The following is a 14,113-nucleotide window of genomic DNA, read 5'->3' as shown; positions in this document are numbered from 1 at the left end:
TTAAAAAAAAAAAACACAGGGACAAAGCGGATATGCAAACCATCACACATACCATCACTAGTCCTCTTTCTCCCTGTTGTTATTGTTGTTGTTGTTGTTAACTGCTATCACGTCTACTTCATTGTATGGTGACTCTATGAATGAGAGACCTCCAAGGCAACCTATCATCAACAGCCCTGCTCAGGACTTGCAGGCTCAAGGCTGTGTCTGTCCATATGGAATGTGCTTTTCCTCTATTCCTACTACCCTCTAGCTTGCCAAGCATAATTGTCTTTTCTAGTGAATCCCATCTTGTTATGATGCGTCCAAAGTATGGTGCAAAAAAAGTCTCATTCCAATTGTGTATATTGGCTTCTAGGGGTAGTTAAGGCTTTATTTGCTCTAGGATCAAATTGTTTGTCTTTTTAGTACTCCACAGTATCTACAGAATTCTTCTCCAGCAATGCACTACAAATGACTTGATTTTTTTTCCTGTCAGCTTTCTTCACTGTCCAGCTTTCACAACCATATATAGAAATGGGGAATACTATAGCATGGACCATCCTGACATTTGTGTTACCCCTCTCTTATATCTCTGGCTCTCAGCCTGGCTTTTTATATTTCCCCAGCTTTTGAAGACATCTGCTATGTACCTCTTACTTGCCCAGTAACAACTGCAGTTCCCATATTGTCTTTTTGAGGTCCAACCTTCAGTTGGATCCTGCCTTTAGTTTCCCAGCTCTCACCTAGAGAGTGTTCCTATACCTAATCCCAATCAACATATGCCACACTATCAAAACATGTCAACAGATGGCACTGCATAGTTCGAGTGGGAAGGGGACAGGCCCTATACCTTTTAAAAGATCCTATCTCCTTTTTATAAGGTGTCCTGTGACCCTGAAATACATTTCAGAGGAGTCAGGAGAGTAATATCTCCACAAATACCTTTAAGGTGAAAGTTCAAGTTAAGTAATGTGTATAATTGCTTTTATGTCAAACTTCTTCAAATTGCTCAGGAAGGCATATTTAATCACTTTGCTTTAGCCTTCCAACAACCTTGTAGGTAGGAATATCTAAGAAAGGATGACTGGTTTATATTTAAAAGCTTCAGTGTCAAGCGTTGTATCAACTCTACGGAGCTTATCACACAGGAACAATTGGAAGTGTAAACAGGGTTTATCCCATGAAAATCTCGCATTCGCAATAAAAGTTTTAACATGATGTCATGATCAAAAGTGATTAAAGAGACATTAACCCAGGAATAACCAGGTGATAAACAGCAACAAATCATTCACAGGAAAATCCTGTGAGTGATTTGTTGCTGTTTTTTACCCGGTTGTTATCTAGTTATTCCCGGAATAATGACCAATGTGTGTGAAAATCTTAATCGCGCTTTAAAAGTAATTGCACAATTTTCACAGGATAAACCCCATTTAAATTTCCAATTTCCCCCTGTGTGATAAACGCCTACGTTTCAATTGTGTATGATTGAGAATAGAGCTTGTACAATAAGTCTCTCAGCTACTCTGAATATTTTAAATCAATCTAGGAATAATTTAATGAATTGAAATTTTTTCTAGTTAAGTTTTTCTTTTATTTGTATTGATAAGCATGATGTTTTTGTTAATTGAATGGAAATTTTTCATCTTTTTCTTTTCATACATAGTTTTGAGTTTAATTGAAAAGTCCTTTTCAAAAAACAACTATGATCTTTTCACCTTCAATTTCCCCAGATATTTGATATTTCTTGGGACTTGTACCAACCAAACAAACTTGTCAGCTGTGGTGTAAAACACATTAAGGTAAGACATATGTTTGCATATCTTTTCTGTTTTTTTCCTTTTCAAACAATTAAACAACCTTATACTCTGAAGTAGTATGTAAAAGGATCTTGTAGCGCCCTTGAGACTAATTGAAAGAAAGAATTTGGCAGCATGAGCTTTTGTAGACAAGTCTGCTTCCTCAAATGCCTGAAGTAGATGGTCCAGGGACAGACTGATATAAGCAGCCTGTGTGTAAAAAAGGCAATAGAAATGCAAAACTTGCGGCTACAGAGAGGAAGTGACAAATTCAGTTTTAAGGGTGGTTATTGGGAGATAAGTCAGAAGGAAGGTTATTGCCTAAAGCCAAGGTGAGTAGATAACCACAGGAATGGTGGTGGGAGTATTAGAATGTAGTATGGGAACCAGAAAGGAGACCTGATGAACTGGTCAGGAGAGCTGGGGAGCTAGCAAGTTTTATGTGTGCAGTGTGCCAGGAAACCATTGTCTCTGTGCAACCCACTATTGATGGACTGGCACTTGTGTATATGTTCCAGTGTAAAGATTGGCCTGTTTGCCCATTGAGGAGTACAGAAGGGTACTGCTAACAAAGTAAGCATGTATCACATTGGAAAATGAGCAAGAGAAAGTCCCTCTAATATTGTGGGCGATATCATTAGATCCTGTCATGACATTCCCTGAATAGATGTGTGGGCAGAATTGACATCTGGGTTTGTGGCAAGAACTTGTCTACATCTGTGTTGTGTGCCCTCCTGTAAGTAAGTAACTTTGAGATTTGGAGGCTGTTGTAGGCGAGTAAATACCTGCCACCAAGAGTCCTTGAGAGGACAATATTATTGTCCAGAATAGGTTATAATTCATTGATGATAGATCTGGGTTGTCTCAGTTGGAAGTTGCATGTGACCACTAGTGAAGTTCTGTCATTTTCTGTCCTCAGTCTGTTCTGTAATAGATTAGTCCTGGCCATACGTATTGCTTTGTTCATCTGTTTTCTTACTTCATGTGGTTGGTACTGTAGTTTGAGGAATGCTTGTTATAATTGCATGAATTTGTGGCTCCGAGCAGATGTGATTGTATCAGAGGGTTTGGCTGTAGCTTATGGATCTCATAGTGTGTTCAGGGTGGAAACTGGAGGCATATAAGTATGTGCAGTGGTCAGTGGGTTTCCAATATCATAGCAGTTCATCAAATGCCAAGTTGCCATTTTAATGCCATTATGTGTGCTGAAGCTTCCTAATAAATATACATGCATTTTACATACTCATGCCTCCATCTCCTGGATTTACAAAGGAAAAGCTATGCATTACATACAGTGCGTGGGAGTGCTATGGGGGGGCAATTCATCCAAGATAATCGGATCTCACAGCCAACAATGCTTTGCTGTGTACCTAAAACTAGTTATTGTTTGGTCTAGATGTACCTCTTTCAGTAAGCCATTCTAAATAATAGAGTGTAATGTTTTCATACAAAATTCTTTTCTAATCTATTTCCTTCTTAGAATAAACTGGAAACATGCAGTTTGAAACAACAATTAGATAGTGTACATGGTGCCTGGAGAAAACGTTCCTGAAAATTGAGCACTAAAGACTGTAATTGAGGTCAGGAAGGATCACTGACCACCTTTGGACTGTAGTCAACAACAAATGCACCCCCACTTAGCCTAGTTACATTTGATCATTAACTAATGGAGGCAGTCAAGATACAAAAAGCTACTGAATGGTTAATGCTACAGATCTTGAATTAATAAGGATACATTCCTGTTAAATTCTCCTGTAGCTTGAGCTAACCTGCTTTTAATTGCAAAAGCAAGCAGTGGTTCAGTGACTGATATTCTCCATATGGAAGAAAAAAAACCTTTTTGTCTTCAAGGTAATACTGCAGTTAAGACATGCTGCATTGAAGGATTTCTTACTGCTAGCTGAGGTAACCTATTAGTCATATCTCATGCTCATTGTTGGGAAAAGGCTAGATAGCTGGGGCAGTATAATATAGAAGCCCTTGTTATGCTATTTATATCCAGATAGGCAGAATTAGCGACAGGAGAGTCAATGTCCACAAATTACCTTCAGCCATTGAAGTCTTTGGTTTGAAGGTGTGAATTTCTGTTGAGAAGTATGGCCTGAGTATCATCTTCTATCAATTAAAAACCTAACGAAAATAATGCTTTCTCGCTTTTTTTGTTGTTGCTGCTGTAATTAGCTTATTGCTAATTATCAACATTTCCCAGAGTTTTCTGTGGGTTTTTCTGGCTGTGGCTGCATTCTGGAATAATTTATACCTGATGTTTCATCTGCATCTGTGGCTGGCATCTTCAGAGGGTGATGGCATGAAAGTATGTGGAGTGTCTGTGTTTGGATAAATTATTCCAGAACATAGCCACACAGCCCAAAAAACCCACAGAAAACTGGCCGTGAAAGGTTTTGACGTCACATTTTCCAGATTTTAATATTATCAGGTTATTGTTATTTAAGAGAAGCTTAATATTTACAACTTTTAAAGAAGAAAATTAAACTTCTCAAAATGTCTTCTTTATTATCCTGATTTCCTAAGGAGCTCTGCCCTAGCACAGCTGAATACTTTCTTCCCCCTATGTTTTCATAAAGCTGCCAAACATTTATAATTTAATCTCTTAGTAAATTGTTTCTGTTAATAGGGTGCTAGAGAGAGCTCTATCTATGGTAGATTTTGTTGTTGTTGTGTTTAGTCAAGTTGTTTCCAACTTATGGCAACCCTAAGGCAAATTTATCATAGGGTTTTCTGGGCTTGAAAATTGTGACTTGCCCAAGGCCATCCAGTTGGTTTCCATGGAACTGAACCCTGATCTTGAGAGTCCTAGTCCTATGATAAAACCATTACATCACACTGGCTCAGACTTTGTTGTAGTGTTTTACTGTTTTTAAATTTGAAAAATAGGCAAGATAGAGTTTTTCCCCCTAGCCTTACTCAGCCTTCTTCTTGTTTTTTCTTTCTGACTTTAATAATTATGTTTGCACATGGTAAAATGGATGATGACCCGTTTCATCTATATGCTGAACTTCCGGAAAATATCTCTTTCAGTATATTGCACAGTAGTGTCTATTTTAGCAAATTTGTTTTATGAGACTGCTTAATGCTTAGTTTAATGGCTTCCATTAGACTAATTGCTGCTTACCATCTCATTTGTATTAAAATATAGAAAGCACCACCCCACCCCCGTGGCTCACCATTATTCAACTTAAGAAAAGTTATGCATTAAACATAGTACTGTTAAGACTAATTGAATTATTTTAGCATGAGCTTTGTGAATGTCAGTCCCTTCCTTCAGATGCAATTGATGTTGAAGACTAAATGAAAAAGACTAAAATGGCTATATCACTTTTAAAATTAAAACTTTTAATTAAATTGATATTTTATTAAATTTATGTTTAAATAAATTTTAAACAGTGGTATCTGTTCTAAATTATATAAAAATGTTAAAGTATACCACTTACTCATGACTCTCTTTTTTGGATATCATATTAAGTCAGACTGGCTTGTCCCTGCTTTGTACCATCCTTCACTCCAACAGATGAATTATGAGTCAGAATTAGAAGTCAGTTTTAAACAAGAATTTAAAATGGACTTTCAAATCTTGGCACTTTCAGCTATAATCCTGGGTTCAGAAGTAGTCCAAAGCTGCTACTTCCTGGTAGCAGTGTTCAAAGACATAGCCATGAGACTAACTGAGAGAAACAAGTCTGTAGTATAAACATTGTCTGGGCCTACCTGCATCTGATGAAGGAGATTCAGGGTGCATCTACACTATGGAAATAATGCAGTTTAACACCACTTTGTTATGGCTCCATTCTCCAGAATCCTGGGATTTGTAATTTGTGAAGTACCAATATAATAATAATAAATTTTTTTATTTATATACCACTTTTCCAACAGATCAAAGTGGTTTACAAAAATGCACAAACAATTACATAAACAATTACATTAACAAATATACAACTGTATATATACAGTCCTCCCTTCCCTTACACGGGGGATCCACTCCGGGGAGACACCCCCCGCGTAAGGGAAAAAAACGCGGATGCTCAAGCCCCATTCAAATGAATGGGGCTTGCTGCGGTGCATGCCACGGAGCGCATGTCATTGTTTCTTTCCGGTGCACACCTCCCTTCCTTCCGGCACGGCTTCCAGTGTATGCTGGAAGCTGCGTAAAATGTGCCCGCGTATAACGCGGGTGCACTGTATTGCATTTATATTTGTTTTCAGTTCCTGACAAAGGCCTAGTGTGACCAAAACGTATTGGGCTTTTTAAACACTAATAAACAGTCGATCATCTTTTAGCATATGGAGCTTGTCTTTTCTTTGTTTGCAAACAAGTCTGGAGCCTTTGACAGCTGGGAAGAACTGGAGTAGCAATGTAACTTTTGGAGCAGAACCTTGCTTGGCTTCACTGGAAAGAGGATAGGAATGTAGGGTAGTCTAAGGGTGAAAGCTTGAATGGAAGTGTTTTGAAAAAAAGATTCCTCTGCTGTGCAGGCAAGAAGTGATAGAACTGGGACAGTGCAGGGAGTGGGACCTATAGAGACACACCCAACCCTGCAGGTGTTGTAAATATTGTAAATGGGAATAGAGACAGGACTTAAGAATGATCTGAACCTTAATTTAGTTGAATTTTTACCATTGTTATTGATTTAGTGAAATAAATTCCACTTGAGTTGTGTTGTGTGAAGGGAGGACAGATGTGAGGCTTCTCTAGATACAGGTACCATATATGTGAAGATTGCCTTTCTAACGATTGACCTCAATAAACCCCTTTAAATCCATAGGATATAGAATCATAGGGCCTGAACAGACAGGCCAAAATAAAGCTGCTTCGGGTCAGTTTAGAGGTATGCTGTTTAAATGCTGCATGAGTCCTAAGAGGTCGGAAGCTGTGCCAAAGCCACGCTCCAATCCTAAGGACTAGAGTTCAGCTTTGACACAGCTTCTGGCCTCTTAAAATACGTGTGCCATTTAAACAGCACACCTCCAAAGTGACTCGAAGCAGCTTTATTTTGGCCTGTCTGTTTGGGCCCATAGAATTGAAAGACACCACAAGGGTGATCTGGTCCAACACCCTGCCATACAGGAACACACGAGGACAGTTGCTTCATTGCTGGATGCCAAGGCAGGGACAGCAGAATTACCAAGTGGTGTGAGAGAGGGCACTAGCCCTCTCTCAAGGACACATTGGAGTGTTACTATTGACTCATGGATATTATCAGTAATAGCAGTTTTATGCCTTCCATTTTGATTTTCCCCCTGTATTATCCAGTAAATGCAGCATGATATCATTATGCTTCTATTTTCCTTACTCCCAGAAGCAGCTATTGATAAAGTGGACTGTAGAAAGGGAAATATGAAGTGTCATAGTACACACTTCCACAGAGTTGTGGAGCTGCTATTTTTTCGAGAGTTACATATGTTTTAATATCTAATTCCTCTATAAAGCTTTGGTTTTCAAATGAATAAATTATTAAAATACTAATAAAACAACTTTATTTTGCAGTTCTGGAATTTATGTGGCAACTCATTGACACCAAAGCGTGGGGTTTTTGGTAAGACTGGTGATCTCCAAACTATATTGTGCCTCGCTTGTGCAAGAGATGAAGTAACATATTCTGGTGCACTTAATGGAGATATATACGTATGGAAAGGAATCAACCTTATAAGGACCATACAGGGAGCACATGCTGTAAGTATTCTTTTGATATGAATGAACTGATAGGATAAATTGACATTATAAACATTTTGTGGGATAAGTACAGATTTTTAAATTGGTGTTATTTCAATTAATGATAACAGCACATTAGTAGATGCTGATTCTAAACTTGCAGTTTCACAGTAGGCTAATACGACTAACTGTCAGCACACGCTTCATCTAACCTTCAGTCTAGGGTACTCCGGTATTAAAGTCCCTCCACTGGCTGCCTATTAGTTTCCGGGCCCAGTACAAGGTGTTGGTTATCACCTTTAAAGCCCTAAATGGCTTGGGTCCAAACTATCTCAGGGACTGCCTCCTCCCATATAATCCTCCCCGCACACTCCGGTCCTCTGGGAGGAATTTGCTGCAGCCTCAAAGATCTAGGCTTTCGGCTACCTCCCAGAGGGCTTTTTCTGTTGTCTCCCCCAGATTATGGAATGACTTGCCAGACAAGATCCGTCAATTGACATCTTTAGACAGCTTTAAAAAGGCTGTCAAGACAGATCTCTTCCGGCAGGCCTTTCTGGAATAGATAACCCCGGCCTCAGGAACCCTCTTATGAGAGTCCCCAAGGTCCTCCCTGGAAATGCTACTGTAGTTTACTGTTTTATTTGTTTTGTTTTGTTTTGTTCTGCTTTGTTTTTGTCTTGTAATAATGTGTATGTGTTAATGTTGTTTAATTTGTTGGTTTTAATTATAATTGATTTAATAATTTTTTAAGGGGGGGAGGGAATTTTGATGTACAATGTATTGTATTTTATTGACCTCCCTGATTGACCTCAAGGAGTGGGATATAAATAATAATAATAATAATAATTATTATTATTATTATTATTATTATTATCTGGTGAGTGAGTAGGAGGGATGTGTGTGTTCTTTTACCACTTTCAGACAACATGACCTTTTTCAGGGATAAGGATGTAAGGTACTGTTATATACCTAGAAATGCTCAAACTCCCTGTTCCTCAGCATGAGATTTTTCCAAATTTTCTGGAAGTGATATGAGTTCACTGGCCAGGAGCAGATGGAAAGGGAAATCTGGCTTACCCCTGGAGTTTTCCAGTTTGCAGGGAGAACCCACTGACCTCACTACCAGCTCCCTCAACAGCTTGACAACTGACAACTGTCACACCCCCTACTGCTGTGAGGAAGGACCTACCAAAATGGAGCATGTGCGGTTACAAGCTGCATTGGATAATTACTCTTTTTTTCCTGATTCTATCACAAACTCATGCACACTCTGCCAGCAACTCCAATCATCCCCCAAATCCTGCCCAGCCACTGGCCATTGAATGCCCCACATGACTGGCTGCTTAATTCCTTTGATTAAATTTCCTTTAATTGCTCAGATCTTATGGTACAAGTTTCTAGTTCTTCCTTTTTTGTTGTCATCTGCTATTTCTCTACATTGATTATTATAATAGTTTTCTTTGTCCGTGTGCGCAAGTCATTGAACATTTGTATTCAAGGCTCTGACACTATTTTCCTCACTTTTTTACTTTTGCTTCTTGTCTGCCCTTAACTGCTTGCAGAGTTTTATCTGACATCCATTGACACTTATTTTTCTTTCTGGCTGCAGATAGTGTATTTTTGCATTCCTCCCTGACAATGTGCCAGAGTTCTGCTGGCTCCCTGACATAAATGCATGTAGCTTTCCCACTGTCTTTTTCTGCAATTGCTTGCAAAAGGAAATTTTACTAAATCCTCTGTGGTAATTGAACATTGTATGAGTGGATATCTATTTTAATTACAGAACTTTCCTGTCTTTTACACCCATGCCCCAAATTTGCTTGCTTATCCCACAGTACAATCACCCCTTTCCTTCCTGATCTTCTGTTGATAAGAAGGAATAATATTATTCTGTCCATATTTTGACTGAAGAATTTTTTATTCATTTCTGTGATCCAGAAAGTGAAAATCAAATAAAACATGAAACTGTCTAGCATAGATGCTGTAATTGGCCAGACTGCATGTTTTTGTGGTTAAACTGCTATATGACATATTACTTTCAGAAAGAATATTTAAAAATTAGTATTTTATTCATGTAAGAAACTATCTGCCAGAGGTGTTTGGGCCCCATTGCCAAGAGGCCCCATTGCCTGGAGGAAAGCCAAATTTCTGTGTATCCTTGTTTCCTTCCAAAAGGTGAACAGTGATCAATAAAATTCAAATTGTGGAAACCAGGGTTGCAAGGGAGAAGGTAAGAATGAATAGACTTGCTGGCCTGGGTAAATCTGAGGTGAAAACAGGCTATTAGAACCAGAACAGAATTTGTGTTAATCTGTTTGTGTAAATTTACGTGTCAAAGGGATCTAGGAGTCCAAGTAGACCACAAGCCAACAGTCAACAGTACGATGCAGCAGCTAAAGAGGCCAATGCAATTTTAGGTTGCATCAATAGATGTATAATGTCTAGATCAAGGAAAGTAATAGTGCTACTCTAGTCTGCTTTGGTCAGGCCCCACCTGGAATACTGTGTCCAGTTGTGGGCACCGCAATTCAAAAAGGATGTTGAGAAACTGGAGCGTGTCCAAAGGAGGGCGACTAAAATGGTGAAGGGTCTGGAAACCATGCCTTATGAGGAGCGACTTAATAATAATAATAATAATAATAATAAAGTTTATTTCTACCCCGCCCTTCCATAGATATGATCAGGGCGGCTTACAAATCTAAAAACAGTACAATAGAAAAGGAAAATTCAAATATAAAAGTTAAAAACATTACTACAAAATACAGGAGCAGGAGATCAATAAAACACACGTGTCAAGGGCAAAGAAAAAGAAGAGCTAATTTACAGCAAACCGAGGTCAAAAGGGGAAAAAGTAAGGGGCAGGAAAAAACAGTCTAACTAAGGTGGGAAGGCCAACCGAAATAGATATGTCTTCAGATTTTTCTTGAAGATAGCTAGTGAGTCGGCGGAGCGAAGCTCTGCGGGGAGCTTATTCCAAGATGAAGGGGCAGCGATGGCAAAAGCCCTCTGAGAGGTCCGTACAAGGTTGGACCTAGGGACCTCCAACAAGTTTGTCCCGGATGTTCTCAGTGTGCGGGGCGGATTATATGGGGAGAGGCGCTCCTCCAAGTACCCTGGGCCCAAGCCATTTAGGGCTTTATAGGTCAAAACCAACACCTTGTATTGGGCTCGGAAGCGAATAGGCAGCCAGTGAAGATCTTTTAGGATAGGTGTTATATGGTCTGACCTGGAACTACCAGCGACCAGTCTGGCTGCCATATTCTGCACCAATTGCAGCTTCCGGGTTTGGTACAAGGGTTGCCCCATGTAGAGCGCGTTGCAGAAATCCAATCGAGAGGTTACCAAAGCATGTACAACAGATTCAAGGTCCTTTCGGTCCAGGTAGGGACGCAGCTGGCGTATCAGCCGAAGCTGATAACAAGCACTCCTGACCGTCGCATCCACCTGAGAAGTCAGCTGGAGCGACGAGTCAAGGAGTACACCCAAGCTGCGCACCGAGTCCTTCAGGGGGAGCGTGACCCCGTTCAGGACCGGGTGACAAATCTCACTACCTGAAGCCGGGGAACCTATCACCAGTACTTCCGTTTTCCCTGGATTCACACTGAGTTTGTTCTCCCTCATCCAGCCCATTACCGACGCTAAGCAGGCATCAAGAGGAGAGATGCCATCCTTAGTTACTGCATCAGTCGGAGACATAGAGAAAACTATCTGGGTGTCATCAGCGTACTGATAACACCTCGCCCCATGTCTCCGGATGATCTCTCCCAGCGGCTTCATGTAAATGTTAAATAGCATAGGGGACAAAATCGCTCCCTGAGGGACACCAGATGTCAGGGCCCTCCTGTCGGAGCGACAGTCCCCCAGCTCCACCATCTGGGATCTGCCCGAGAGGTAGGAACGGAACCACCGCAAAGCAGTGCCCCCGATTCCCAACTCCCTCAGGCGTCCCAGAAGGATACCATGGTCGATGGTATCGAAGGCCGCCGAGATGTCCAAGAGCACTAACAGGGACACGCTCCCCCTGTCCATGCCCAGACGGAGGTCATCAACTAAGGCGACCATGGCAGTCTCAACTCCATAGCCCACCCGGAAGCCGGTTTGAAATGGGTCCAGAAAATCGGTGTCATCCAAGATCGACTGAAGCTGGAAAGCGACTGCTCTCTCGATCACCTTCCCTAAAAAAGGCAGCAGCGAGATGGGCCGATAGTTGTTATGAATCAGGGGGTCTAAGGAGGGCTTCTTTAGCAGGGGTTTGACCACTGCTAATTTTAACTTAGATGGAAATTGACCCTCACTTAGAGATGTATTAATTATGCGATGCAACATAAGTCGCACCGCATCTCCCCCCTGAGCTGTCAGCCATGAGGGACAGGGATCGAGGGAGCAAGTCGTTTTCCTAACACTTCGAAGGATCTTGTCCACTTCCTCGGTACTAACAAACTCAAAGTGATCCAGTATAACAGGGGCCACGGACGCTTCGGACACCTCTCCTACAGGATCTGCACTAATACTGGCGTCGAGATCAGCCCTTATCCGAGAGATTTTATCCGCAAAGAAGTTGTTAAAATCATCACAGCAGGCTTTAGATGACTCCAAGATAGGGCTCAGGGAGGGAGGGAGCTGAGTTAGCTCCCTCACAACCCTGAACAGCTCTGCTGGACGCGACTCTGCGGACGCAATACGTGCAGCATAGAAAGAGTTCTTTGCTGCACGTATTGCCACTCCATAGGCTCTTAAATGAGAGCGAAGGAGTGTCCTGTCAGACAAGCGCTGATGTCTTCGCCATTTATGCTCTAGTCGTTGCGCGACCCGCTTCCTTTCCCTGAGATCTTCCGTATACCAGGGATGTTTATTGGAAGCAGGCCGGAAAGGACGCTTGGGAGCGATACTGTGTATAGCCCTAGAGAGATTAGTATCCCAGATGTCAGTTAGGGCATCAACAGAATCGCCGTCAGAGCCAGTCGTATACCCCTCTAGGGCTTCTTGGAACCTTATGGGTTCCATCAGCCTTCGAGGGTGGACTTAGGGAGCTGGGGATGTTTAGCGTGGAGAAGAGAAGGTTAAGAGGTGATATGATAGCCCTGTTTAAATATTTGAAGGGATGTCATATTGAAGAGAGAGCAAGCTTGTTTTCTGTTGCTCCAGAGAATAGAACCCAGAACAATGGATGCAAACTCCAGGAAAAGAGATTCCACCTCAACATTAGGAGGAACCTCCTGATAGTAAGGGCTTTTTGGCAGTGGAACACATTTCCTCGGAGATTGGTGGAGTCTCCTTCCTTGGAGGTCTTTAAACAGAGGCTGTATGGCCATCTGTCGGGTATGCTTTGATTGAGAGTTCCTGCATGGCAGGGGGTTGGACTGGATGGCCCTTGGGGTCTCTATGATTCTATCAGTTTTCTTCATTCTATTGTAGAAGTCTGCAGATGGACCAGACCCATTTTAGAATATTTTGCTGTAGCCAAGCCTATAATGGATACAAAACGTATTAATTTCCTTCTCATAATATTTACTGAGATACAGATTAGTGTATTGTATACTAGTATTGGAAATCTTCTGTCCCATTCAGAATTTTGATCTGTATACATGAACATATATAATTAAATAATAAAAATGTACTTATTGCATGGTTACACTGGTAGAACTTTACATGGGAAATGTATATATAGTACACCTCCTTAGTAGCTGAATAATTTATTTCAGTATTCTTTAACAGAAGTGAATACTCAAGTTGTGTGGATTAAAGCCAATGCTAAGGTCAGATAACAGGCACCCTGTATAAAACATCAGCATGTTGCTTGGACAAGTTTTAATTAAATATAAGTGGAAACAATACAGGAAACTTAAACAAGTGTTTTAACTCCCTTGTGAGCCAACACGTAGCCCCCATTGTTTACCTCTATTTCCGAGCACAAATCAGAATGATATAAATTAAATTTATTGTATCTTAGAACTGAGATAACAGTTTTTGTCATTTTTGGCCCTTTATTCACAGTCTGTTTACTTGTACACACTAATTTAAAAATGGATGAGTATTTCAGATTTTAGTATGGTATAAATACAAAGAGAACATGTTTTAACAGGAGGATCAAGATCCCAGTCTACCAAGTCATTCCACTACTTTGTTTACCAGCACTATGAGTAAAAGCAAACACTTCCAGAAATTCATCAGGCAGGTATTTTGGAATCACATGGCACATTTAAAAGCCTTCCCCTTAGAACATGCCAGAAGAACTTCGGTTATTACTGAGAGGTCACTGGCATGCCCCCTGAAGATAGCAAGGATTCTAAGCCTGACACCTATCATTCCCTCTCTTTCCCCTAAAAAAGATCCTGACCAAACTGTGATCAAGCCAAGGATAAGGAAAAGATTAATGGGGAAAAAGACAAATGGGAAACAGAAACATTAAAAAAAGTTCTATGATCCTTTGCTCACATGAATTCTAGAAATTTGCTTCTGATTCTGGAGTCACTTCAGAATACTGGATTCCAGCAGGCTCTCCTATAAAGCTATAAACAGGCTCTCCTGTTTCGGTTTGAAAATTCCTCTGCCACCTCCCATACTCCAGTCCCTTATTCTGGTGCTTGGGAATATACAACAGCTGCAGTTAGAAGATGTTATCTTCATTTCCTTGATCTGCAGGAGTGGTTACCTCTTCAAGATCATG

At 40.7% G+C, this 14,113-nt stretch overlaps 1 protein-coding gene across 2 annotated transcripts in view; it reads left to right on the top strand.

The window, feature by feature from the left end:
* Positions 1-14,113, top strand: part of LOC149315027 (echinoderm microtubule-associated protein-like 5) — a 139,124-nt gene that overhangs the window by 28,198 nt on the left and 96,813 nt on the right. For both annotated transcript variants that reach the window (XM_089522366.1, XM_089522365.1), the window contains exons 4-5: positions 1,713-1,781; positions 7,282-7,467. In XM_089522366.1, the coding sequence (XP_089378492.1) occupies positions 1,713-1,781; positions 7,282-7,467 (255 nt within the window). The remainder of the gene's footprint in view (positions 1-1,712; positions 1,782-7,281; positions 7,468-14,113) is intronic.

The sequence above is a fragment of the Sceloporus occidentalis genome, unplaced genomic scaffold (assembly GCF_023333645.1).
Source record: "Sceloporus occidentalis isolate IW3139 unplaced genomic scaffold, rSceOcc1.0.p SCAF_4, whole genome shotgun sequence".
NCBI classification, from domain to species: domain Eukaryota; kingdom Metazoa; phylum Chordata; class Lepidosauria; order Squamata; family Phrynosomatidae; genus Sceloporus; species Sceloporus occidentalis.
Note: the sequence above shows the minus strand (reverse complement) of the source record. Positions and strands in the feature narration are given on the sequence as shown.